The sequence below is a fragment of the Garra rufa genome, chromosome 5, assembly GCF_049309525.1.
Source record: "Garra rufa chromosome 5, GarRuf1.0, whole genome shotgun sequence".
Taxonomy (NCBI): domain Eukaryota; kingdom Metazoa; phylum Chordata; class Actinopteri; order Cypriniformes; family Cyprinidae; genus Garra; species Garra rufa.
Window position 1 is genome coordinate 4,261,420 of NC_133365.1, and position 26,477 is coordinate 4,287,896.

At 33.7% G+C, this 26,477-nt stretch overlaps 2 protein-coding genes across 2 annotated transcripts in view; both read left to right on the forward strand.

Annotated features, from left to right (window-relative positions):
• LOC141334605 (E3 ubiquitin-protein ligase RNF167-like) overlaps positions 1-1,290 on the forward strand; it is a 14,678-nt gene extending 13,388 nt beyond the window's left edge. Inside the window, exon 10 of the mRNA XM_073839737.1 lies at positions 445-1,290. Within this exon, the coding sequence (XP_073695838.1) occupies positions 445-902 (458 nt within the window). The 3' untranslated portion in view covers positions 903-1,290. The remainder of the gene's footprint in view (positions 1-444) is intronic.
• Positions 1,291-7,570: 6,280 nt separating this feature from the next.
• LOC141335184 (actin-binding protein WASF3-like) lies at positions 7,571-25,561 on the forward strand. The gene is made up of 9 exons (XM_073840559.1): positions 7,571-7,622; positions 11,711-11,886; positions 13,465-13,599; positions 16,116-16,269; positions 16,796-16,913; positions 18,656-18,855; positions 20,574-20,828; positions 23,880-24,184; positions 24,532-25,561. The coding sequence occupies exons 2-9, from the start codon at positions 11,754-11,756 to the stop codon at positions 24,687-24,689; spliced, it is 1,458 nt and encodes a 485-aa protein (XP_073696660.1). The 5' UTR covers positions 7,571-7,622; positions 11,711-11,753; the 3' UTR covers positions 24,690-25,561.
• The last annotated feature ends 916 nt before the right edge of the window (positions 25,562-26,477 follow it).

Below are 26,477 nucleotides of genomic sequence, written 5' to 3' on the forward strand. Positions count from 1 at the left end.
ATATTTAATATTGTGATCATACATCAGCCATCTTGCTCTTTAAAATATTGGCTTATAAATCTATTATCTATTATAAAAAAAATTTTTGGTCTTCTTAAGCTCCAATGCATATTATATTATATTGTATTATATTATATTATATTATATTGTATTATAATTATATCATTTCAGTGTTTCATTTTTAAGAAATTTGTAAAATTTGCAAATCTGGTTTTTGCTTTGTCATTATTATGGCGTATGGAGTGTAAATCGATGTGGGGAAAAACAAATTTAAAGCAGTTTAACATAATGCTGCAACAAAACAAAATGTGGAAAAAAAAATGAAGGGGTATGAATGCTTTTGCAAGGCGCTGTATCAGCAAAACAGCATTTTAAATTAGAGTAATAATTTTTCTGTCCCTGTTCAGCATACCATAACAGAATCATCTTTGTCCCATCATTCAGCTTACCACTGCAAGTGTGTGGACCCGTGGCTCACCCAAACTAAGAAAACCTGCCCCGTGTGCAAGCAACGCGTGACCCGTCCCAACCCAGAATACTCCGAATCCTCAGATTCCGACGGAGAGTCGGGTCCGCACGAGGCCGACGAGGAAGAGGAAGGAGCGACCAGCGAGGCCGACTCCGAACGTACGCCTCTCCTCCGGCCCTCCAACCCCGCGTCCCCCGCCTCCTCCAGCCCGCCGCCCACCTACGCCTCCACTGTTACAGAGGCAGCCTCCACTACGGTAACAACCTCCGCACAGTGCTTGCCGCACACACCGCAGCCCGACGTGCCCCTGCTGGGATACGACGAGTACTGCTCGCCCGTAGAGGACTCGGAAGAAGGCACCGATGACGAGGAGGGTCACCCCTCGGATAGCGACACCACAGAGCTTATCGGACGGGGCGCAGTACGAGTCTGAGGGGTGTTTTCTCTGTTGTGTGTCACGGAGCTCATATTTTGTCACTTTTCTTGTTTTTAACTAGCTAGTGCGACCAACACTACACAGCACATGTGCAACACTTCAGTTTCTGACACAAATGCATTGTAATCACACAGATTGGTGTGGTTCACAAAATTCTAAATTTTCATTTAAAACTTGGTCCGTGTCTAAAAAAAGTAGCTTTTTGAAGTGAATGAAACTGTTTTCTAACAAAATAGTCCATCTGTAAATAATTGAGTTATACCAGATCATTTACTCATTCACTGCAAAAAATGCTTTTCTTACTTAGATTCTTTGTCTTGTTTCCAGCCAAAATATCTAAAAATTCTTGAATCAGGAAGGATTTTCAAGACAAGTAAAAATTGTCTTGTTTTTAGTACAAAAAAGTCAAAATTAGATGAGTTTTTGCTTAAAACAAGCAAAATAATCTGCCAATGGGGTAAGAAAAATAATCTTGTTGTCTGCTTGAAATAAGATTTTTTTTCTTACCCCATTGGCAGATTATTTTGCTTGTTTTAATCAAAAACTCACTTAATTTTGACTCGTTTTTACTAAAAACAAGACAATAATTTTTACTTGTCTTGAAAATCCTTGCTGATTCAAGATTTTGTAGATATTTTGGCTGGAAACAAGACAACAAATCTAAGTAAGAAAAGCATTTTTTGCAGTGTTCTCACGTCGTTGCAAATCAACATGAATTTCTTTTGTCCGTGAAACACGAGGATCTTTTTTGCTATGTTTTGCAATGGCCCACATGACAACACTGTGGACTTTCTAGTAATGAGCTGATTAGTTGCACTCGATTAGGGAGACTTGCAAAATACTGTTATACAAGACAACAACGTTGACAAAAAAATGAACATGTGAAACGTGAATATATGGAAGCGCAAATGAGTTTGTAAAGATATAGTGCAGGAGCAGATATACAGTGAATGTTGACTTTAAAGAGGTAGTTCACACAAAAATGAAATTCAATTGTATCTTTTAAAAATCTATAACACTTATATTAATTCTTAAACACAGAAAGACTTTTTTTTCTAAAATCTGTTGAAAGTAGTGCGGTCAGGCGCCATTAATCGCATCTAAAATAGAAGTTTGTGTGCACATAATATCTGTATACATATAAATGCAAAAATGTACTTGTATATATTTATAAAATATTTACATTTATACATATGATTTATATTATATATAAATATACACAGCACAAGCGCATACAATGGCATGCAAAAGTTTGGGAACCCCTTGCAGAATCAGTGAAAATGTGAATAATTTGAACAAACTAAGAGAGATCGTACAAACTGCATGCTATTTTTTATTGAATAGTGTCCTGAGTAAGATATTTTACATTTAACATGTTTACATATAGTCCACAAGACAAAAAATAGCTGAAATTATTAAATAAGCCATTTAAAAGGTTGGGAACCCCTTGGTTTTTAATATTGTGTGTTGTTACCTGGATGATCTATTTATTTAGTAATGGTAATGAGGACAACTGAGAGACTGATGCTCCGGAGGAAACACAATGCATTAAGAGCTGGGGGTGAAAATTTTTGAACCGGATGAAGATTTTTTTTTTTGTTGTTGTTGAAATATCTTTTTTTTTCCATTTAGTACTGCCCTTCAGAAGCAGCAGAAGATTCTTGCATGTTTCCCGGAAGACAAATTAAGTGCAATTTACCTTGATCTTCAAATTCAAGACTTCAACAACAACATAAAAATTGGACTTCTTCATCCTGTTCAAAAGTTTTCACCCCCAGCTCTTAATGCATTGTGTTTCCCTTTGGAGCTTCAGTGAATGTTTGAAACTTTTTTTGTTTTTAGTAGTTGTGTTGTGTTGTGTTTCCCTTATGAACAACCATCACAAAATAATAAAACAATCATAGATAATCCAAATAACCGCAGACATTAAAAAAAACCAAGGGTTCCCAAACTTTTGAAGGGAGTTCTTTCAATAATTTCAGCTATTTTTTTTTTATCTAGTGGACTATATGTAAACATCTTTTATGTAAAATATCTACTAATTAAAAAATAACATGCATTTTGTGTGATTCCCTCCTATTTTGTTAAAATGATTCACATTTTCACAGATTCTACAAACTTTCCCATGCCACTGTATGTTATCTAAGCGCCACCTTTTATTTTGGAAGCGATAAATTTGACAGCACTAATTGAAAGTCCATGCAACCAATAATTTAATGCATTAAAAACATGAAAGTCATGAATCATAATCTAATGTTTTAGTGCATTAAATTGTTGGTTGCATGGACTTTACATAAAAGATGTTGCATGCATGGATGCATAGAGTCAGACTTTAAAAGTAGAGTCAGTCTGTATGAATCATTTGAACCAAGAACGAACCACCTCTTTTGAAGAATGGATTTATATGAACAGATTTAGGTTGGGCTTTTATTCACATGTCCACATCATGATCAACATCAATATACAGAGAGAACATCAAAATGGGCTAAAGTCAACTGTACTTGCGTGATGTTTATGAACAAACCTGATTTTTACATCAAGCAAGAACACTTGAGTGTTCGTTTACCATATTTTGATGTGCTCACGTATGTGCGTTTGTGTTTATATGTGAATAAAAGCTTAAATTAAAGCTGTTCATTATAGAAAGCAATTGTGTCTCTCTGGAAGACTTGGGTTGAGCTGATCAATTCATATGGATTTTTTTCACGACCTACTTTTGACTTTTTCAAACTCAGTTTTGAGTGAGTAGACGCTTAATGGATGAACAGAAATCAGGTTTCATTCAAAATATTTTCATTTGTGTTTGAAAAACTCTTAAAACATGATGGAATTTTCATTTTTGGGTGAACTGTCCCTTTAAATTCTGCTTTGTTTATCTTAAAAAAAAAAAAAAAAAAAAAATTCTCCATTTGTGTTTCACTGAAAAGAAAAAATCAAAACGAGGTTGAGTAAATCCTGACAGAATTCTCAAAACTGTGGGTAAACTATTTGTTAAAGTCGGTGGATCTTGGCTGGTCACCATTTATGTGCAATACGGACGGGTTGCCAGTTTGTAAATGAACGCTTTTATTTTATTTATACTCCAGAGGCCACGCAGAAATCATTGGAGACTTCTGATTTAGCGTCTTTTATGTTATTTTATGTTAGTTTAAGTGATCAAAAATTACCATTCCTTTAAGATTCACAGAGTTTGCTGGAGTTAGAACAACAACACACATACTTTATTATCTGTCTTTTTTGTTTCTGTTAAATGCATAAACTGCTTTCTAAAGCAGATCTGTGTGTCTACATCATATAATGGCATTATTCTCAACAAAAGTTGCAGTTAAATGTTTTATTATCATTACTGATGCAAGCTGAATGGACAAACAGTCTTATACTTTGTTTAATATAGACATATAAACGCTAGCTGCTGTTTCAAATTCAAATTCGGTCATAGCTGACCGTGTATAGACTTAATGGCAGTGTTTATAGCCTTTTACTGTCCTGTTAGATGACATCTTTCATCTCAAATGAATAGGAAACTGTGTCGTCTGTACTAAATAAACCTGTGCCTCCTTCACATTTTCATCTGTAAATGTAACGCCGTCCATCTCTTCCTCTTAATCACTAATCAGTCAAATGAATGTCACGTGTCTGGTTTTCTTTCCTTAGTTTTATCATAGTGCTTGCAGTTTCAGTTCAAGGTTCAAACCAAGGTTCAGTCTTTAACATAATTGAAATTCAGTAATACGGAAATGTAAAACAAATAATAACACTAATAAATCGTAGGGTTTGCACCTGTGGCTTGTTGTGCCCTGAGACTGGGACCAAAAGCTTGTATTATTATTTTGAGTCCGTATATGATTTTGATTAAGATGAGTGTCTGTTTTATCATTGCGTGCTGCATTTTACTCTACTTCACTAAAGATTTCTATAGGACTGTACTAGTGCTTTATTTTGTGCCATAAAAAATTTCACATTTCCTGGATCAAATCTCATATTTGAACTTTGTTGAAAGGTTTAACAAATGCAGATTTAAAAATGCATTTAAATGTCTATATAGTTTTTACGATTCTGCCATTTATACAGATATAGAGTGAAGCTGTGAACATACTAGACTTTGTGCTTCATTCACATCTGTTCAAACACAAGCGAAATGTGTAAAGCATGATTGAACATGTGTGAAGAGATCTAAACGTCACAGATTGACCTCTTGGCTAAATTCTAAGAATACGCAAATGTAAGACACTACAGGTAAAACCATGTTTTTCCTTCACCCACTGGTCAGTTTTAGGACTATTTTGTTTCCATAACATGTTTTCTTTCAGACTACTAGAAGGAAAACATTCGAAATATGAAGTAAGTGTTTACCTTTTTGTGTGGTTATACACTTTATCTATTTGTGTCTGTAGAATTGAATTAGAGTAAACGTCTTTAAAAGCACTTTTCTCAAAAGTATAAGAAACAAATCAGCAGTGCATACAGAATGATTCCACTGTAAAAAGTTTTCACCAGTTTCACCCTTAAAAACCTAAGTTCAGCAGCTGTCTTAAAACTTTAAGTTAAATCAACTTAAAACTACAGTTCATTTCAACTCACAGCAATAAGATTAGTTGAAATGACTTGTACTTTTAAGTTGATTTAACTTAAAATTTTAATGCAGCTGCAAAACCTGTTTTATATTACACTAAATTTCTAAAACATGATTTTTTTTTCCCTCTGGCTGGTGATAGATGGGTTTATGGATTTATGTGATAAAAGAGTTGTAAATAAATAGTGTAACAACTTTATTATATTATTTCCTGTGGCTAAAGAAATGGAGGTCCTTACTGTGACTGTGACAATGAGTTTTATTTTTTTAATAGACATAATATCACAGGATTCAACCCATGCTTTGTAGGAATGTGGTATGAATTAGCATAAATATCAATTTAATTATATATTTAATATATATACAGCTTGATTTTATGTTAAACAGATTATGGTTTCTTATCAATAAAATATAATATAATGCTATGTTGCAAAAATGAGTATACAGCCCTCTGAAAGTTACTAAATAAAACTAAATAAAGAATTCTGGTGTAAGATAAAGGCAAGTTTCGAGTAAGTATATGGAACCAAAACTGTTAAAGATGAGTCATTCCTTGACAAGTAAAAATATTATACAACAATGAGTTGGAGGTTCAAACTCGGGGGCACCATAGAAGTCCACTATATGGAGAAAAATCCTGAAATGTTCTCAAAAAACAATTTCTTTACGACTGAAGACATGAACATCTTGGATGACAAGGGGGTGAGTACATTATCTGTACATTTTGTTCTGAAAGTGAACTTTTCCTTTAAAGAACCTTTGACTGAATGCAATAAAATAACCTTTTAAAGCACCTTTACTTTTAAGAGTGTACAAACCATACATTGGAGAAATCTTACTGGTGTCACACAGTTAATGCATAATACCTTTATAATCAATAAGGTTTTAACTGTTTTATACATTTCCTTAACATTTTGAAAAAAAAAAAAAAGTGAAAAATTAGTCCAATTCACACTATTCCTTTAGTAATGTAAATAGTGTGAGTAATATATTTACTCTGAAAATGCCAAAAAGACAAAGTGCACTTTACATACCCAGTGTGGAATGTTGCATACTTTGTGCACTCGATGGAGAAGGAGGGACAAAATAACCTTATAATAATAATTTCACACACTACACGGTTGAGTATATAGTGTATAGTCTGTAATTTGAAACACAACTCTTGTTTGTTGCAACAACCTATTGTTGTTAACATGTTAACCTTTAGTTCTGCCCTTCATTTGAATGACATTGAAATATTGATCTGGACTTCTGTGTGATTATGAGGAGGAGTGTGCAAACATCACAGCTATTACTGCAGGGCAAAATACACATGCTAGATGATGGATCAGAATAACAATATGTGAAGCAAACAACCTATAAATACTAAAACTGGTAGAATAACAACAACAGTAATGAAGCAATTAATACATTTCAAGAAAATAGAGTCAAGAGCTGTCACACTTCTTACCCCTGTGGATATTTATCAGGTTAGATTTATTTTAGAGTGTTTAGACACATGCTTTAAAGTATTGGTAACAAATACGCAGTTTAAACATTTACAGTTATTCCCCAGGAATAGGATTCATTTGATGCACAGTAAAGTGGACAAAAATATGGTGAATTCCATTTTGAACTAGATGTTTGAACTAGAAAGAAATAATTTGTGTATTTGGACGTTTGGATGGTTGATGGTGGATCAGAATAATAATAGTGACTAAATCTGAATCAGAGGACCTATAAATACTAAAATTAGAAATAACAACAGTAATCATCATTTATTTTAGAGTGTTTAGAGTGCAACAAATAAGCAATTGAAACATTTCCAGTTATTTTCTCTTTTTATATCAACTAGCCTCCCTTGGACAGGTGTTGAAAATTAAACAAATGCTTAATTGTGATGTCCGTGTCAAATAGGAATAGGCCTACATTCGTTTTGATGCACAATAAAGTGTACAAAAATGTGGTGAATCTTCTTTTATCCACACATAACCACTTGTTTGCAATTATGCACAAATCTTATTGGCTCTCACAGTTTTAATCCCAAAAGATCCAAATGCTCAAATCCGATTGGTCCACAGAACTGTCAATCAACATGATAATCCCGCCCTGATGTCAGAGCAAGCGGACGGTTCGTTTCATCTTCGGCATTCAAGACACTTTTGGTAAGCGAATGTTTTAAAATAGATACAAAAGTGCTTCATTATTAGAATATTATTAATCTTGTGTTTGTTGAAGTTTGTCTGTATACTTTATTTAGCACATAAACATAGATTAACAGTCCCTTATAATAAAGCGCTTCTCCTCCTGATTCAGTTTAGCTTCGCGTCATTAATACTATAGACTTAGATTAATTTCGGTACAAGTGCTTAATTTTGCGAATAATCAGCGTTTTAGAGAACACCAGTTCCCAAAAAGTACTGTATTTGTGGTATGATGGTACTGGGATGTTATGATAATGTCAGAGTGAAATAATAACCATTTACTGACTTATTATCATCATATGTATAATGTTAATACTGACACAGAGTGCTTGAAAAAATGCAAAACATGTAAAAATGTAGGTATAGGATGAATAAACAAACGAACTAAGTAACATCTCCAAAAAGACAGACTACTTTCTAATACCTCACTTCTGTAAGTCAAATTCTCTGTTTATCATACTTTATCATGTAAATCTAACAAGTGAGTTATTCTGTATTACATTTAATATATTGTGTACTTAATTGCGACTACACCATTACAAATGTCTAATTACTCATATTCAACCCTGGACCACAAAACCAGTCTAAAGTAGTGCGGGTATATTTGTAGCAATAGCCAAATATATAGATTTTTCTTTTATGCCAAAAATCATTAGGATATTAAGTAAAGATCATCTTCCATGAATATATTTTGTAAATTTGCTACTATAAATATATCAAAACTTAATTCTTGATTAGTGATATGCATTGCTTAGAACTTCATTTGCACAACTTTAAAGGTGATTTTCTAAATATTTTGATTTTTTTAGCACTCTCAGATTACAGATTTTCAAATAGTTGTATCTCAGCCAAACCATACATCAATGGAAATCTTATTTAATCAGTTTTCAGATGATGTATACATTTTAAATAAATAAAAAATACCCTTGTGGCTGGTTTTGTGGTCCAGGTTCACATATATTGTAATAGAAGTAATAGAAATTGCTTACTTTAAATTCTTACTTTAGTAAAATAATTACTTTAGGCAACTCTGTGTGCTTGTTGTCAGTGCAGACTTTAATGAAGACAATAAAGAAATTGCATATAAAGATGCACATAAATCCTCCTCCATCATCCAAAAAGACATGGAACTACTTTCTAATACTTCACTTCTGTAAGTCAAATTCTCTGTTTACATCTGGAAAAGGCGTTTTTCTACTCTATTGCATTTCAGATATATTCTAACCAAGCTTGCAGTTATCTTAGAAGTATTTTTTCTCATTTGTTTGGTCATTAACAGATAATTAGTGTCATGCAGTACAATGTGATAATGCATGCCTTGTGCTTTTACTAGTGAAATGGAGCGCTGTTGAGTACTAAGCCATTGATTTCCATTTGAGTTAATGGACATTTCCACAAGCCCGGCCTGCCTGATTGGTAGCTAAGAGAGAGATGCTAACCAATTACGTTTGCTCTTAGCTTCTCCTGAATCCTGAGGCCTAAATGTATGAATGTGATTTCAATCCTGCATTATATATAACACATATCCAATAATGGAAACCTTGAACCTTGATTGAAATAAACATGCTTTGGCACAGTTCTGCTCTGCAGGAAGGACGTCTATCTTGGGTAGGCATGTGTTGGATTAAATGGTTTTAGCTGAAAAATGATTTATTCTACCCATGTCCTTGGTTGCATGCATTAAAGAGTAGCTTTATGAATATGAAGGAATGTGTTAGATCTTTTGATGAGTCTAGCAGCGTTCTCTCTCAGATGTGTCATGGGAGTTAATGTGAGTGAGCGAGTGTAATCCAGAAAGCAGTGTGTGTGTGTGTGTGTGTGTGTGTGTGTCTGTCTAATAACTTAATCCTGAAAGGCTGGGAACACCAACCTCCCCCTGTATAATCTTCTGCTGACATACAGTTACCTTCGTTTCTGGATTGTAGGCTACAGAATGAGACTAACGTAAATGTGGAAGCTTTAAAGCCACCCTGTGATGTGCAAATGTTTATAGGGTTCCTTTATGAAAAAGGTGCACTTAATAGTATGAACATGCATTCATATGGTGCATCAAATCTTAAAAAAAAAACAAAAAAAAAAACAGTTCTTGCAGATAATATTACAAATAGAATTAAGACGCTTATACTTAAGTAGATTTTTTATAAAGTGCACTTTGTAATAACGTCAAATTAAAAGTTTACTTAAAACCCGTTGTTTAGTCAAAAGTGGTCAAAAGTGACCAAAGCCTTAAAAAGTATCTTTTTTTCCCGGAAAATCAATGAAAAACATTTTTGTTCAATAATATTTTGTGATTATTATTTAGAATTTAGAGGAGGTTTTATGATACTATGCAATATTTATTCAATTGCAATGAACAATTTTTTCCACTAGAATTTTTTTTTTTAAATTTAATTATTAATTTATTATTTTTAAATAAATGCAACATTTCACATTAAAATAGCTTGATTGCTGAACACTTTATTTCAGCACAGTGGCTGATTTGTAGCTTTTACCATGAAAAGATTCTATGAATTATTGCAGTTTTTCATATTTCCTATTCATACCGTGAAGGAGCCAAGTGTGATTTTTTCTGACCCTTTAACATATCCAAATCATCTCAGTGATTTTTTGTGTGTGCTCGCTTAACTAATGCAACAAAAGTCACCAAGTGTCATCTCATTCTGATGAAGCTATGATTTTTAAAATTTCAAAACATACAATTTTTCGGGTCAAAAATGACCGAAGAGGCCCAGAGGGGTACATTTCACTCTTTTCTCACAAAAAATCACTCTTCTCAATCTTTTAGAGGAGTACACTTATTTTGCTGTGCTGACTATAAGCTCATGTAAAGTACTTTATTATGTAAATCTAACAAGTGAGTTATTCAATATTACATTTAATATATTACTTAATATATTGTGTACTTAATTGCAACTTCACCATTACAAATGTCTAATTACTAATATGTGACCCTGAAGCACAAAACCAGTCGTAAGTAGCACGTTGATATTTGTAGCAATAGCCAAAAATACATCGTATGGGTCAAAATGATCGATTTTTCTTTTATGCCAAAAGTCATTAGGATATTAATATTATGTTCCATGAAGATATGTTGTAAATTTCCTGCCGTAAATATATCAAAACTTAGTTTTTGATTAGTAATATGCATTGCTAAGAACTTCATTTGGACAACTTTAAAGGCGATTTTCTCAGTATTTAGATTTTTTTGCACCCTCAGATTCCAGATTTAAAAATAGTTGTATCTCAGCCAAATATTGTCCATACATTGATGGAAAACGTATTTAATCAGTTTTCAGATGTATATATAAATCTCAATTTCAAAAAAATTTAACTTATGACTGGTTTTGTGGTCCATCATGACATATAAGTAATAGAAAGTGCTTACTTTAACATCTTACTTTAGTAAAAAATTACTTTAGGGAAACTCAATGTGCTTGTTGTCAGTATATTCTTCAGTACACTTTAACCATATTTCAAAGACAATAAAGAAATTGCATATAAAGATGCACATAAGTCCTCCTTCATTAGGTTAAAAAAGCTCTATTCAAACGAATTGAATATAATATAAATCTCTAGGTTTATTCACAACTACATGTAAACATGGCAAAAGAGCATTTTGATAAGAAAACACACAGTGACCACCAAAATATTAGACACTTGTGCAAATCTTTAAATGTCAGTGAATTAGATAACAAAATATTCAATCAAGTGGTATTTTAAGGAACTTATTAAGCAAAACATTTCACAAAAGGTTTGAATACAGTTTTGGAGACTTTTTGCATGTTGGTGAAACATAGTTCTATAATAGTTGTAGATCTATAGTTATTTTTTCCTCTATTTTTGCATGGTTCTACTTCACAGTTTTCATGGCTGTCCACTTAAAAAAGTTGTTTAAGTGATGATCATTGCCCTGGATTATTTGGTTAGTAATATATCTCAAGTTAATATAACTTAACGGGACTTCTAATCGGTCATAGTTTAGTCTTATGTGACAAAGTGAATGATGCGTGATGATATTTGGTCTAATATTTGTTTCCATGTCTTTCCAGGTGCTGAGGTTTGGTGTGAGTGTGGATGCGGTGAGGTAAAGTCATGCCGCTGGTGAAGAGAAACATCGAGCCCAGGCACCTGTGTAGAGGAGCTGTACCTGAGACCATCAGCAATGAGCTGGAGTGTGTGACCAACAACACTCTCTCCGCCATCATACGCCAACTCAGCAGCCTCAGTAAGACCTGCTTCATTATATTAGTTTGACAAAAATAACATTTTATTTTTAAGCCATATTAAAGGTGCCTTAATATAAAAAGGTGCATAAATGTTATGGACGATGACGAATGATTTACAGATTCTGAGCATCACTAACAAGCATCTAAACTTGTCAAATATGTGGTAAGTACTACCGCTGTAGTATAATGTTACACGGAGGATGTGCAATGGCAAATCTCAAAAGTGAAAAAAAAAAGTTTCAATGCCGCTCTGTGAAACAGCCAATCAGAGCAGAGCTCATCATTATTATTCATGAACCTTCCAAATAAGGCAATAACAGAGCATTTCATCCTAGGGACAAATCCTAGGGTTGTAAATTAACCGTTTCTGGAGAATTTTTGCCCTTTCCTATGCCATATACCTTCTATGTAAATATCAGAGAACAATTTAAAATACTGGATGAATGCATTCTATGGCACCTTTAAATAATGGGCACGAAAATATTATAAATATTCTAAATTGAGAGACCTTATAAAAAAGGGCAAATAGAAGTAAAGGAATAGATCACTCAAAAATTAACATTTGCTAACAATTTGCTGAAGAACTCAGGCCATCCGAGATGTAGATGAGTTTATTTGTTCATCAGATTTGGAGAAATGTGTCATTCCATCAATGTCTCACCAATGGATCCTCTGCAGTGAATGGGTGCCGTCAGAATGAGAATCAAAACACCTGATAAAAACATCAGTTAACATTTTTGAGAAGCCAATGCAATATCAAGATGTTTTTAACTTCAAACCATTGCTTCTGGCTAAAATACAAGTCCTCTATCCATAATATTGCTTTCTACAGTGAAAAAAGTGTCGTGGTCTGAATCAGAAAAGAAATATGCCCAGATCAAGCACGGTGTCCAAGTTAAAACAGTCTAAAACAGCTTTAAACAAACTTGCTGCTAGAAGCAATATTATGGATTATGAACTTGTGTTTTGGGCTAGCAAGTTAAAATGCCTTTATGATGGATAAAAGCTTTTTAATAATAAAATAATAAATTGTATAAATTTACAGCAGATAAAAAACATGCGGAACATGTTTTCTGAGAAGCAAGTTTGATATTTCAATTCAATTCATAATAAATCTAAATCTATATGCATGCAAGTAGTTCTGTTTTACACAAATATAAATCGATAGAATAAATGAGATGGGATAACAATGCTGTTTTGTTCACTGGCTCACCAGCAAATGCTTTAAAGCTTAATCCCATGAAGCACAGAGCGATGGACAGATGTGGATGCATATAGTATGGGTCAAAGATGCTGAACTGGTGAATTCATATTCCACATATGATGTGTTTGACATGCATCTATTGATTTGCAGTGAATATCACCCATGTGTGTGTGTTTTGCAGTTCTCCAGTAGATTAGAGCATGCAAGTAAATTATAAACACAACCGCTTTGATTGCACGCAGAAGCTGAGAAATAACCACTGAGTGCATAACAGGTTGCTTCAAGAGAATTTTTTTCTAATAGTCTACTGTAAGATGGATAAACGCATCCAGCTCATCCCTGATCCTCAGTCTTTCCTTCTCATCTACTGTAGGTAAACATGCAGAGGACGTGTTTGGTGAGCTCTTTAATGAAGCCAATACATTCTACCTGCGTGCTAATTCTCTACAGGACCGAATAGACCGTCTCGCAATCAAGGTCACTCAGCTGGACTCGAGTGTGGAGGAAGGTCAGTCAAAGGTCAAACGTCAAGGATGGATTTTACCAGACATGGGATGTTTATTTAACAGGATATTCCAGGCTAGACCTTACATGCACGCAGTATGTGGGTCAAAAATTACCCATGCATCCCTTTTCTTTGGTATATTTTTGTCATGATGTGGTCATTTGGTCTGACACTCCCAGAATTCCTATAGTAAGGCATCTTTGATAATATGAATCTTAATTAATTAATGAATTTATTTATTTATTTTTATTCCTTTAACCCTCTGGTTGTGTTTAGGACAAACTGACCGAGAAAAAGATTTTATTTTTCCAGAAAATACTAGTTAACGTTATCGCATTGGACTCAAACTTCCTGACTTTGTTCACACAGGGTATGAGTACTTATCAGATTTTTTTTTATTTTATTTTATTTTTTTTGTGGGGTTTATTTCACCTAGTCACACCTTTGATGTTCCTGGTCAAAAATGACCGGACTCCAAACAATTGCTTATAAATCTCTCATTATGCTATATTATCACCAAATATTGGGTTCATTCTTTTTGTCAACTTGTTTTCTTTCATTTAGGACTGGTTTTGTTTTTCTATTTGCATCTGATTAATCGTAGGCCTTATTTATCTGAGAGTAGGCACCTCGTTTTTTGTGTAAAAAATTCACAATATGACAAAAAAAAATTTATATTGGCCCTGTTTAATACACCAGTGTGCCTTGATGTCAGACTTGTGGTGTTCCCAGGTCAAAAATGACCGGACTCCAAACAATTGGTTATAAATCTTTCATTATGCTATATTATCACCAAATATTGGATTCATTATGCTTTTTTCACTCAAAAAATGAGGTGCCTACTCTCAGATAAATAAGGCCTACGATTAATCAGATGCAAATAGAAAAACAAAACCAGTCCTAAATGAAAGAAAACAAGTTGACAAAAAGAATGAACCCAATATTTGGTGATAATATAGAAAAATGAGAGATTTATAAGCAGTTGTTTGGAATCTAGTCATTTTTGACCAGGAACATCAAAGGTGTGACAGGAATCCGAACACAAACAGAGGGTTAAATGACACCAGATGTTTAAATATTCAACCAAACATCATCCAACTTAGTACCACTGGATGATTAATAGTATGATACAGAAATGATAGACAGGCCCAGATTTCATTTAGTTTTTCGCTGCAGGTGAATAGGGTAAAAAAAAAACTAATAGTTATCAACTTACTTACTCAGTTGATTGATTATTGATTGCCAACATTTTTTGTATTACAAGTTTTCAAAATGTTAGGTTTAAATATGCAAATGATGCATTATTTATTGAAATATGCTAATTTGCATGCATTTCTAGGACAAAAATCTAAACACTGGATGAAGTCAGTTTCAAAGTTCTTGTTTAATTTTTTTGACATATTAGAGTCAAATGTTTTTACAGAGGGGATCACATTTTGTCACTCCATAATTCAGAAAATACTTAGAACAGGCAGAAAACAATATATTTTCGCAATTTTGGGGAGATTAAAATGTTGTATATAATCAAGCAAATTGTAAATGATCAAATCCTTCCGTAAAAACCTTCAGAATATAGTCAGGAATAAAAATGTAAAGTGTGGTGTGTGTAAGTGCTGCTGAAGTGGAGATTTATGTCTCAGTGTAGGAGAAAAAACTCATGGCCTTTAAAAATCTGTATTGTAATTGAAATCTATTGACACAAATAGACAAAGTGCTATAAAAGAAAGACTTAACAGTGTCTTTTAGATGTTTACTTTCCACTAGTCTGAAAAAAATGCTTTTTTTAAAACGTTTTCCAAGTAACTAGTACAGTAACGCATTACTTTTTAATTGACAAGAAAATATCTGAGTTACTTTTTCAAATAAGTAACGCCAGTTACTTTTCTCCCCATTTATTGATCAAAAGCTCTCCTGTCTCCATGTTGAGAGAAATTGTGAGTAAGATGTTCCTTTAGTTCTAGAATAAATGTGAACATGCATTAATTCATCTCACTCACTAAAAAACAGATACAGTGTTCTTCAAAATGAATAAAAACACTGAAATTCAACGCAAACCTCCAATAATTAAATATGTTAAATAATACAAATATCCTTCATGTATTTATTTCTATTTTATTAACCGATGTCTTTGCTGCCGACCTTCGATGATCCAATTCATCCGTACTAATAAACAAAAATGACTCAAGATAATCTAACATTTGTTCTTTTTTTTATTGCTGAAGAGTTGACATTTGTTCTTCTGTGGTCTACTGTACAGATGACAATTTACTTTTCTCTAAACCTGAGGCTTTTGCTGTGAAAAGGCTTTTACATTTGACAAAAATAGATCTTTTTATATTAAAAACAAACAAGCCCTGCCCAGATTTAAAAAGTAACACAAAAGTAACGTAACGCATTACTTTCCATATAAAGTAACTCAGTAACGTAATTAGTTACTTTTTTAGGGAGTAACTCAATATTGTAATGCATTACTTTTAAAAGTAATAATAATAATCTCTCTGCTTTATTTTTTGTTCCAGTTTCTCTTCAGGATATTAACATGCGCAAAGCCTTTAAGAGCTCTACTTTTCAAGACCAGCAGGTGGTGACAAAGAGCAGCATTCCGAACCCCATCACAGAGATCTACAACACCAGCGACAAACCTCCGCCTCTCAACATACTCTCTGCCTACAGGTGTGTGTGCTTATATGCTTTCTTCTTTTTTAATATTAAGATGTTTAATAATGTGCATATATTCATATATGTGACCCTGGACCACAAAAGCAGTCATAAGGTTAAATTTTACAAAACTGAGATGTATACATCATATGAAAGCTCAATAAATAAGCTTTCTATTGATGTATGGTTTGTTAGGATAGGACAATATTTGGCTGAGATACATCTATTTGAAAATCTGCAATCTGAGGGTGCAAAAAAATCTAAATACTGAGAAAATCACCTTTAAAGTTGTCCAAATTAAGTTCTTAACAATGCATATTACTAATCAAAAATTACATTTTGATATATTTATAGTAGGAATTTTACCAAAAATCTTCATGGAACATGATCATTATTTAATTTCCTAATGATTTTTGGCATAAAAGAAAAATCAATAATTTTGACCCATACAATGTATTTTTGGCTATTGCTACAAATATACCCCAGCGACTTAAGACTGGTTTTGTGGTCCAGGGTCACATATTTTGTTTGTTTTTTCTAGGGATGACAATATTGATGGAATTAAGTTCTACACAGACCCCTCATATTTCTTTGACTTGTGGAAGGAGAAAATGCTTCAAGATACAGAGGACAAGAGAAAAGAGAAGAGAAAACACAGGGTAAAATAAACGTTTTTTTTTTTTTTTTTTATGTTTTTGGTTTGTAAATCTGGAAAGATTCTTGCAAATGTAGTTGGGCTTGCATCAATGTACAACAAAGGATAGTTCAACTAAAAATGAAAATGTATTCATCCTCAGGCCATCCAAGATGTAGATGAGTTTGTTTCTTCATCAGATTTAGAGAAATGTAGCATTCCATTGCTGTCTCACCAATGGATCCAATGCAGTGAATGGGTGCCGTCAGAATAAGAGTGTGAACAGCTAATAAAAACATCACAAAAATCCACAAGTGATCCACTCCAGCCCATAAGTTAATGTTTTGAGAAGTAAAAAGTTGCATGTCTGCACTGCAAAAAATGGTTTTGTTGCTTAGATTTTTTGTCTTGTTTCCAGCCAAAATATCTACAAATTCTTAAATCAAGAAGGATTTTCTAGACAAGTAAAAAATATTTTCTTGTTTTCAGAAAAAAAAAAAGTCAAAATTAAGTGAGTTTTTGCTTGAAACAAGTTTTTGACTTGTTTTTTTTCTGAAAACAAGAAAATATTTTTTACTTGTCTAGAAAATCCTTCTTGATTTAAGAATTTGTAGATATTTTGGCTGGAAACAAGACAAAAAAATCTAAGTAAGAAAAGCATTATTTGCAGTGTAGAGATTATTTCACTATTTTTTCTGAAAATAAGAAATGCTTTTTGACTTAAAATTTTTTTCAGATATTTTGGGTGGAAACAAGTAAAAAAATCTAAGTAAAAAAAGCATTATTTGCAGTGTGTAAGAAAAAAAATCTATGTAAGAAGTTCAAAAAGTCTTAATGATGGCTTCATTTATTTTTGGTTTATTTGTGATATATCTGGTTTATTACAAACACACAGCTTTTGATTTTACAAGATGTTAACTGATGGACTGGAGTGGTGTGGATGTTTTTATCAGCTGTTTGCACTGCAAAAAAATGCTTTTTTTACTTAGATTTTTTGACTTGTTTCCACCCAAAATATCTGAAAAAATTTTTAAGTCAAAAAGCATTTCTTATTTTCAGAAAAAATAGTGAAATAATCTCTACACTGCAAAAAATGCTTTTCTAGCTTAGATTTTTTGTCTTGATTCCAGCCAAAATATCTAAAAATTCTTAAATCAAGAAGGATTTTCTAGATGAGTAAAAATTATTGTCTTGTTTTTAGAAAAAAAAGTCAAAATTAAGTACATTTTTGCTTGAAACAAGCAAAATAATCTGCCAATGGGGTAAGAAAAATAATCTTGTTTTCTGTTTGAAAAAAGATTTTTTTTTCTTACCCCATTGGCAGATTTTTTGGCTTGTTCTAAGCAAAAGCTCACTTAATTTTGAGTTGTTTTTCTGAAAACAAGACAATAATTTTTTATTCATCTAGAAAATCCTTCTTGATTTAAGAATTTGTAGATATTTTGGCTGGAAACAAGACTCAAAAATCTAAATAAGAAGCATTTTTTGCAGTGTGGATTCTGACGGCACCCATTTACTACAGAGGATCTATTGGTGAACAAGTGATGGAATGATATATCTCTTGAATCTGATGAAGTAACAAACTCATCTACTTCTTTGATGGCCTGAGGATGAGTACATTTTCAGAAAATTTTAACTATTTCACCTATTCACAGTCTCTTTTCTAAATGCTTCACTCAAACTGAGATCATGAAAAATGTATTGCTCAGATCTAATTTTCAGATTTTGTCCTCTCTTTCTCTCCTTTATAAACTCTCTCGTACACAGGAGCAGAAGCGTTGTGTTGATGGCACGTTGCCTCGTGAGGTTAAAAAGGTTCGTAAGGCTCATAACCGCAGACAGGAATGGAACATGATGGCTTTTGACAAGGAGCTGCGGCCGGAGCATCATCATCATCATCATCATCATCATCATCATTCACTTCACAGGGGTGTATCGTCTGAGGGCTCGCTGTCTCCAGATGGCAGGTTTGGCAAATTTATCTCTCATGGTATAAATGCCTGCTTTATTCAAAAGCATTGATGAAAAAAAAACATTGTTACATAAAAAGTAATTTCAACTCATTAATAATAATGGCTACAGTAATGACACATTTAAAGTTACAGTTAAATCAAAATTATTCTTTTTTTTTTACAGAATATTGCAGTGTATAAGTCCATTAATAATAATGGCTACAGTAATGCACTAACTTAAGTTAAATTAAATAGAACAATGCAATGCAAACATTAGCATGCACTGGTGCACAATGCAAAATACACTCTGGCATGATATGCGCAAGACACATTTGAAGTTACAGTTAAATCAAAATTATTCTTATTTTTACAGAATATTGCAGTGTCAAGTCAATTTCTGATAAACAAAATCAAAACCCCACCCTTACATATTTTCTTGTTCCAAAAGCTGTTTGAAAAAGATTAATTAAATTTCTGAACCATGCTACCATTAGGAGCTGAAATAAAATAAAACAAAACAAAGAGCACAACTGGATTAATTAATTAATTACTTGCTCACCAAGGCTGCATCATTAATAAAAATACCGTAAAAAAACAGTAATATTGTGAATTATTTTTACAATTTAAAAGACCTGTTGTTCATTTAAATGTATTGTAAAATGTAATTGTACTTTTTAGCATCATTACTCCAGTCTTCAGTGTCACATGATCCTTTAGAAATCATTTTAATATATTGATTTGCTGCTATATAGTTTTTGCTTCTTAATGTTTTATGCAAATCAAAATACACTACCGTTCAAATGTTTGGGATAAGTAATAAATGCTATTCTTTCGAACTTTATATTCATCAAAGAATCACGAAAAAAGTAGTGTAGCTTTCCAAAAAATATTTTGGACTTTGTTTTTTTAAGGATTGTGTGACACTTAAGACTCTTATAACTGTTTTACTGTATTTTTGATCAAATAAATACAACCTTGAAGAGCACAACAGACTTCTTTTAAAAACATTGAAAAAAAAACTCTGAATTATTTCAAACTAGTAGGGCATTATAATTACTTTAAATTGAATAGTTATTGCCTTATTTACTCAGTTAATTGATTATAATTGCAAACATTTTTTGTATTACAAGTTTTCTAAAATGTTAGGTTTAAATATGCAAATGAGGCATTATTTAATGAAATATGCGCTAATTTGCATACATTTCTAGTACAAAAATCTTAACACTGGAATGGATGAAGTCAGTTTCAAAATTCTTGTTTAATTTATTTTGACATATTAGAGTCAAAAGTTTTTACAGAAGAGATTTTGGGTCTCATTTCATCATGACATAATTCAGAAAAAGACATTTTTTTACTAAATTATGGAGAATAAAATGTATAAAATCAAGCAAATTATAAATAAACAAATCCCTCTGTAAAAACATTAAGGATATAGACAGGAATACAAATGTAAAGTTTGGTGTGTGTAAGTCTGAAGTGGAGATTTATGGCTCAGTGTAGGAGAAAAAATATAAAAGTAACACTTAACAGTGTCTTTTAGAAGTTTTCTTTCCACTAGTCTGAAAAACACTTTATGAAAAAAGAAAAAGGCCAAAATCTCAAACTTGACAGGTGCATGAAAAAACAGCATTATGTCTGCAGTGTCTCCCCTTAAATAAAACATATGCATTTTGTCTGGTTCAGTTCCTCAAAATCATTTTTGCAATGATTTGCATTAATCTTCTTTTCAACAGACCACATCTAAACAACTTAGACTACCCAGTCCCAGCATGTCAGGCTCAATCACGGGCACATGCACAGCCGCATCCCTTCATGCCTGTGGAGACAGCATCATCTAGTGCAAATGGAGGGGTAGAGCACGAGTACCACAGCATTGGAGGACCTGTGGGTGATGGAGGTTACAGAGTGGGTGTACTCGCTCGAACACAGTACCCACCCCCTGAAAATGGAGTCAATGGAAACATCACGCTTCCACCGACAGACTATGGGTAACGGCAAACGTGTGATATTGTAGTTTTGTGTTGAAAAATTTCACAGGATACCAATAGTGTTGTGATGCACCATACTGTGTGAGTATATAACATGTTAAACCATATGTGACCCTGGAGCACAAAACCAGTCTTAAGTCGCTGGGGTATGTTTGTAGCAATAGCCAAAAATACATTGCATGGGTCAAAATTATTGATTTTTCTTTTATGCCAAAAATCATTAGGAAATTAAGTAAAGATCATGTTCCATGAAGATTTTTTGTAAAATTCCTACTATAAATATATCACAATGTAATTTTTGATTAGTATTATGCATTGTTAAGAACTTAATTTGGACAACTTTAAAGGTGATTTTCTCAATATTTAGATTTTTTTTCACCCTCAGATTCCAGATTTTCAAATAGATGTATCTCAGCCAAATATTGTCCTATTCTAACAAACCATATATCAATTGAAAGCTTATTTATTGAGCTTTCATATGATGTATATACCTCAGTTTTGTCAAATTTAACCTTATGAGTGGTTTTGTGGTCCAGGGTCACATATGACATTCTATATAGTGTAGCTTATATGGTAAAATTCGTCTACAGTTTAAGGTATATTTTTAGTGTAAATCTGTGCTACAATTTTGTTTTTTGCTATTCCTGACAATCACTTATATGCTTTTATGGTCAAATCTCTTTAAAAAACCCATGTTAATTTTGATTATGAACTCTAATTCAGCATGTGCATATAGCAAATATATTTCAAACACATGGCATACAAGTTTTTGTAGAAAGGAAACTTGAAAGTGTATTTTAGGGTCTGCTTTTAAATGTTTATAATTATTAAGAGCCTTTTTTTTAAAGGACCGAATACTGGATTAATACATCGAGCATTTTAAATAAGATAATTGGAATTTAGAAATAGCCTGTCAAATAATCAGTCCTTAGATTTTTTTTGTCTTGTTTCCAGCCAAAATATCTAAATATTTTTATATCAAGAAGGATTTTCTAGACAAGTTAAAATTATTTTCTTGTTTTCAGAAACAAGCTAAATTATCAGCCACTGGGGTAAAAAAAACATTCTTGTTTTCTGTTTAAAATAAGATTTTTTTTTTTTTTTTGCTTACCCCTTTGGCAGATTATTTTGCTTGTTCTAATCAAAAACTCACTTAATTCTGACTTGTTTTTTCTGAAGACAAAAAAAATACCTTTTAGTCGTCTAAACATCCTCCTTGATTTAAGAATTTTTTGATATTTTAGCTGGAAACAAGTCAAAAAATCTAAGTAAGAAAAGCATTTTTTTTTGCAGTGTACTTGATTTTTTTTAAACAAAGTAATAAGTTCTTAACACAGAGTGAGCATTTCTGCTAATTTTCTTGGTTAATTCTGGTTTATTATTTTTGTAGATGAACACACTCCATGTACAGTTGAGGTCAAAAGTTTACATCCCCCTTTTAGAATCTACTAAAATAAGAGGGATCATACAAAATGCATGTTATTGTTTATTTAGTACTGACCTGAACAAGATATTTCACATAAAATATGTATACATATAGTCCACAAGAGAAAATAATAGTTGAATTTATAAAAATGACCCTGTTCAAAAGTGTGCATGCCCTTGATTCTTAATACTGTGCTGATACCTGAATGATCCAGCCTGTTGTTCTTCAGAAAAATCCTTCAGCTCCCACAAATTCTTCCAGCATTTTTGTGAATTGATTCTGACTCAAATGCAATATTACAGAAGGTTCAAACACTCACTGATGCTCCAGGAAGCAACATGATGCATTTAAGAGCCGGGGGGTTGGGGTTTTCACATTTTTCAAAACTTTTCACATTTTTCTTATTTTGACTAAATATCATATTTCTTTCATTTAGTACTGCCCTTCAGAACTTTCTCAACCTTATTGAATAGTTGCATATGAGCCCCTCAGTTGTCCTCAGTGTGGAAAGATGGATCTCAAAATCATACGGTCATTGTTGGAAAGAGTTCAAATACACAAAAAATGCTAGAAAACCAAAGAATTTGTGAGACCTGAAGGATTTTTCTGTTTTTTTTTTTAAACTTTTGAACAGGGTCATTTTTATAAATTGAACTATTATTTTCTCTTGTGGACTATTATGTAAAATATCTTATACAGGTCAGTAGTAAATAAACAGTAACATGCATTTTGTATGATCCCTCTTATTTTGGTCAATAATTAACATTTTGCAGATTCTGAAAGAGGGGTGTAAACTTTTGACCCTTAACTGTAAATAGGCATTTCTTGAAATGAAAAAGCTTCAAAGTGGACCAGACTTAATGCCAATAGTCAAAAGCCTGCACTGATAAAAACTATTTTGCAGTGAAGTAAATAATGCAGAAAAACAGATGTTTGATTGTTTAAGTAAATATCATCAAGTAAAAGTCATGATCCTGTTGTTCCCATCATGCACTTGGGCATGACTAAATAATAAGGGTTACATTTTTAGTTGTTTTTAAGATGTATTTACTCTGTTTCATGGTTGCTTTTGTTGTTAGGTTAAGTAACTCGCCGTTTTGTAACATCTAGAGTTCATTTTCTACTTTAAAATTACCCATTCATACTCAAAAACTATTCACTGATTGTTACCATCATTGTGTATCGTGTGCCAAGTGTTGAGGTCTCTGTGTTCATTGGATTAGTAACTACATTCAGTCAACATATAATCTTAAAATCAATAAGGAGCAGTCTACTTGTTTACATACATGTTTGTAAGTGAACCACATGCTTTTAATGCCATTAATTCAGTGCTATGATGTTTGAGTAAAGTTTAGAGTGAATTGTACTTGAGGGCTGCAGAGTAAACTTAAAATAATTACGCAGAAATTACTCATCAAACTCTTAACTGTACATGTTACCTTTACTTATTTTCATTGCTAATTTAACTTAACTTAGTTAAGTAGATTTTACTTTAAAAATATGCGTGCAAAAACTTGCAAAATAAAAATTAAATAGATTTACTTATTATATCCAAAACATGTGCTGGTGGCCATGTATGCTGGTTCATGTTGAGGTTTTTCACATTCTCTCTTTCTCTCTTACAGTATGATGGAGTACTATGCCAGTTCAGGCCCGCCGCCCCCTCCAGCGGGTCCCATCATACCATCTGCACAGACGGCTTTCGCCTCACCTCCAGCTACTCCTCATCCTCCGATCACATCAGCCTTACGCTATCCTCTTCCACCTGTCCCACCTGCTGGACCTGTTTTAGCTTCTCCTCCTGAAGGTCCCCCTCCTCCTCCAGCTCCTCCTGTCCCACTTCATCCAGTAGCACTTGGAGAGGGACGGAGACTGACTCTGCAGCCTGTTACAGACACTCGCAGTGACCTGCTCTCAGCTATACGCATGGGTAAGTGGAGTGTGCTTGTGCATATTTTGTATACATCAACAGTCCATAGTGGCACACTACAAGTGTACATTTAATACAATTAGGTTTACAGTGCATAAATGCATAAATAATACAGTGCATAATTCGAATTGGATTATGACCACATTTGGATTAATACTATAATATTTTTTGTAACTTGCATGTAATTGTAGATGTCTGTGTTAATAGTCCGAATAAATTTAGACTAAATAATTATTGTTTTTGTTGTTTATTCCAAACTTAACAGCTGCTATATATGTTAAGATTTTAAAAGTGTCAAACTGCTATGCACAAAACGTATTTACATGAGTGTGTTTTTCTGTGTTCAGGTATTCAACTAAAGAAAGTACAGGAGCAACAAGAACAGCAGGCTAAAAGAGAGCCGGTGGGAAATGATGTGGCCACTATACTCTCTCGCCGCATTGCAGTGGAGTATAGCGACTCTGAAGATGACTCAGAACTTGAGGAGAATGAATGGTCTGACTGATAATAGTCAAACACACAACAGTAGATACAGACATTCCTTACAAGTACTTTCACCTTCAGACAGCCACATGTAGTTTATCTTTAAAGGTGCTGTATGTCTTTTGACTGTTCTAAAGCATACAGATACCATATTATGTTTGCATATATTTAGGAAACATACAAAGTTATTCTCTCTGAAAACAGCACTACAGGCAACTATTCTGCTTTGAAATGTCCGCTCAGTGTCTGAATGTCTGTTTTTGTTTTGGTCTGTGTGACTCCACAGACTGCAAATTTACCTAATAGTATTTAGACACCTCTGGTTGCCAGTTGGTGGAAATCACAGCGTACTGCAGACATGGAGGTCAACTTATGTACTGGGTAAGTGATTGCATTCAACTCAACCTAAAAAGTCTTGACATATTTCTAAAAAGATCTTTGATCATTGGCATATTAAAATGCAGATAAATTGCCAAGAGTGCTGTTTCATGTTTCGTGTCTTCAATCTGGCAACCTATATGAGTGTTGAGTCTGAAAAGGATGGTTAGGAGAAACTACTCTCTCCAATATTTTAAATTTGGACTGCAGTACCTATTTCAATGGCTAGCTTTCAATATTACATAGTGCACCTTTAAAAATAATGTCAATTTTTCAAAGACTGTTTACGTCGCTACAGTATTATCTATTTTTATTAATGAAATATTATTTTACTGAATAATCTACCAGTGTAATTTATGTTTGTTATTTATTACTTTTTCTGTTACCTCTTTTCCTCAGCTTGTACCAACATTTTTTGTGTTGAAAAAGCAAATGACTTTTGCTCTCTGGCTCCATCTCCATCATAAATTCCATGACTTTTTAATTCAAATGTACTTTCAAACAATAAATTTGACATCTAAGCAAAATATGACAGCATTTAATACTATTACGATATCTTTACTTAGCTTTATAGAATTGCTGTTTGACTTCTCTTTTGTTTATGCCAAGGTGGAATGTTTGAGTGAGTTCAAATCTCTGGAGGAGGATGCAGAACAGGCAAAAGGCAGGAAACCAAGGAAGATGAGGGGTAGGGAGACCATGGTGGAGGTGATGGTGGGAGAGGCCAGGCAAGGATCCAGAGTCCAGCCAGGAAGGAGGCCCAAGGTGGAGTTAAGGAAGGGAAGAGCTGTGATGGAGATGCCCTTGACACCATAGGGACAAGCAATGGAGATGGAGCTGCCGAGGAGAAACGGGTATTTAGGATACCGCAGTGAAGCTGGAGTGATGGAGGACAAAGATACAGCCAGAGGGAAGTAGGAGCCCCGATGAAGCTGGAGGGATGGAGGGACGAGGTGAAACTGGAATGCCATAGTGGAGGCAGGTCGGTGACTGACCAAGGCGTAGCCAGAGGGAAGAGGAAGCCCAGTGGAGCTGGTGGGATGATGGGCGATTGTGGAGATGCCCTTGATGACACCATGGGACAAGCGATGGGGAAGGAGCTGCTGGAGACCTAGGAGGAACCACAAAGACACAGAGCCAGGAGGGCCACAGTGGAGCTGACGGCTTATGAGACTCAGTACACTGTGGTGGAGCCGGAGTGATGGAGGACAAAGGCAGAGCCAGAGGGATAGAGGGACAAGGTGAAGCTGGAGCAGTGGAATCCTGTAGTGTGGTGGCAGGTCAATGACTGTCCAAGGCAGAGCTAGAGGGATGAGGGAGCCTGGCGGAGCTGGTAGAATGATGGGGCCTGGTGGAGGCTAGGAAGCAAGGAGCCAAGGCAAAACCAATAGGTCGGAGGGCCAAGGTGGAGTCCGAGGCTCAGTGACTGGAG

Coding starts and splice junctions, on each gene's coding strand:
- LOC141335184 (XM_073840559.1), top strand. CDS start 11,754: ATGCCGCTGGTGAAGAGAAACATCGAGCCCAGGCACCTGTGTAGAGGA. Junction 16,270..16,795: donor AACATACTCTCTGCCTACAG/GTGTGTGTGCTT, acceptor TGTTTTTTCTAG/GGATGACAATATTGATGGAA. Junction 24,185..24,531: donor GCTCTCAGCTATACGCATGG/GTAAGTGGAGTG, acceptor TTCTGTGTTCAG/GTATTCAACTAAAGAAAGTA.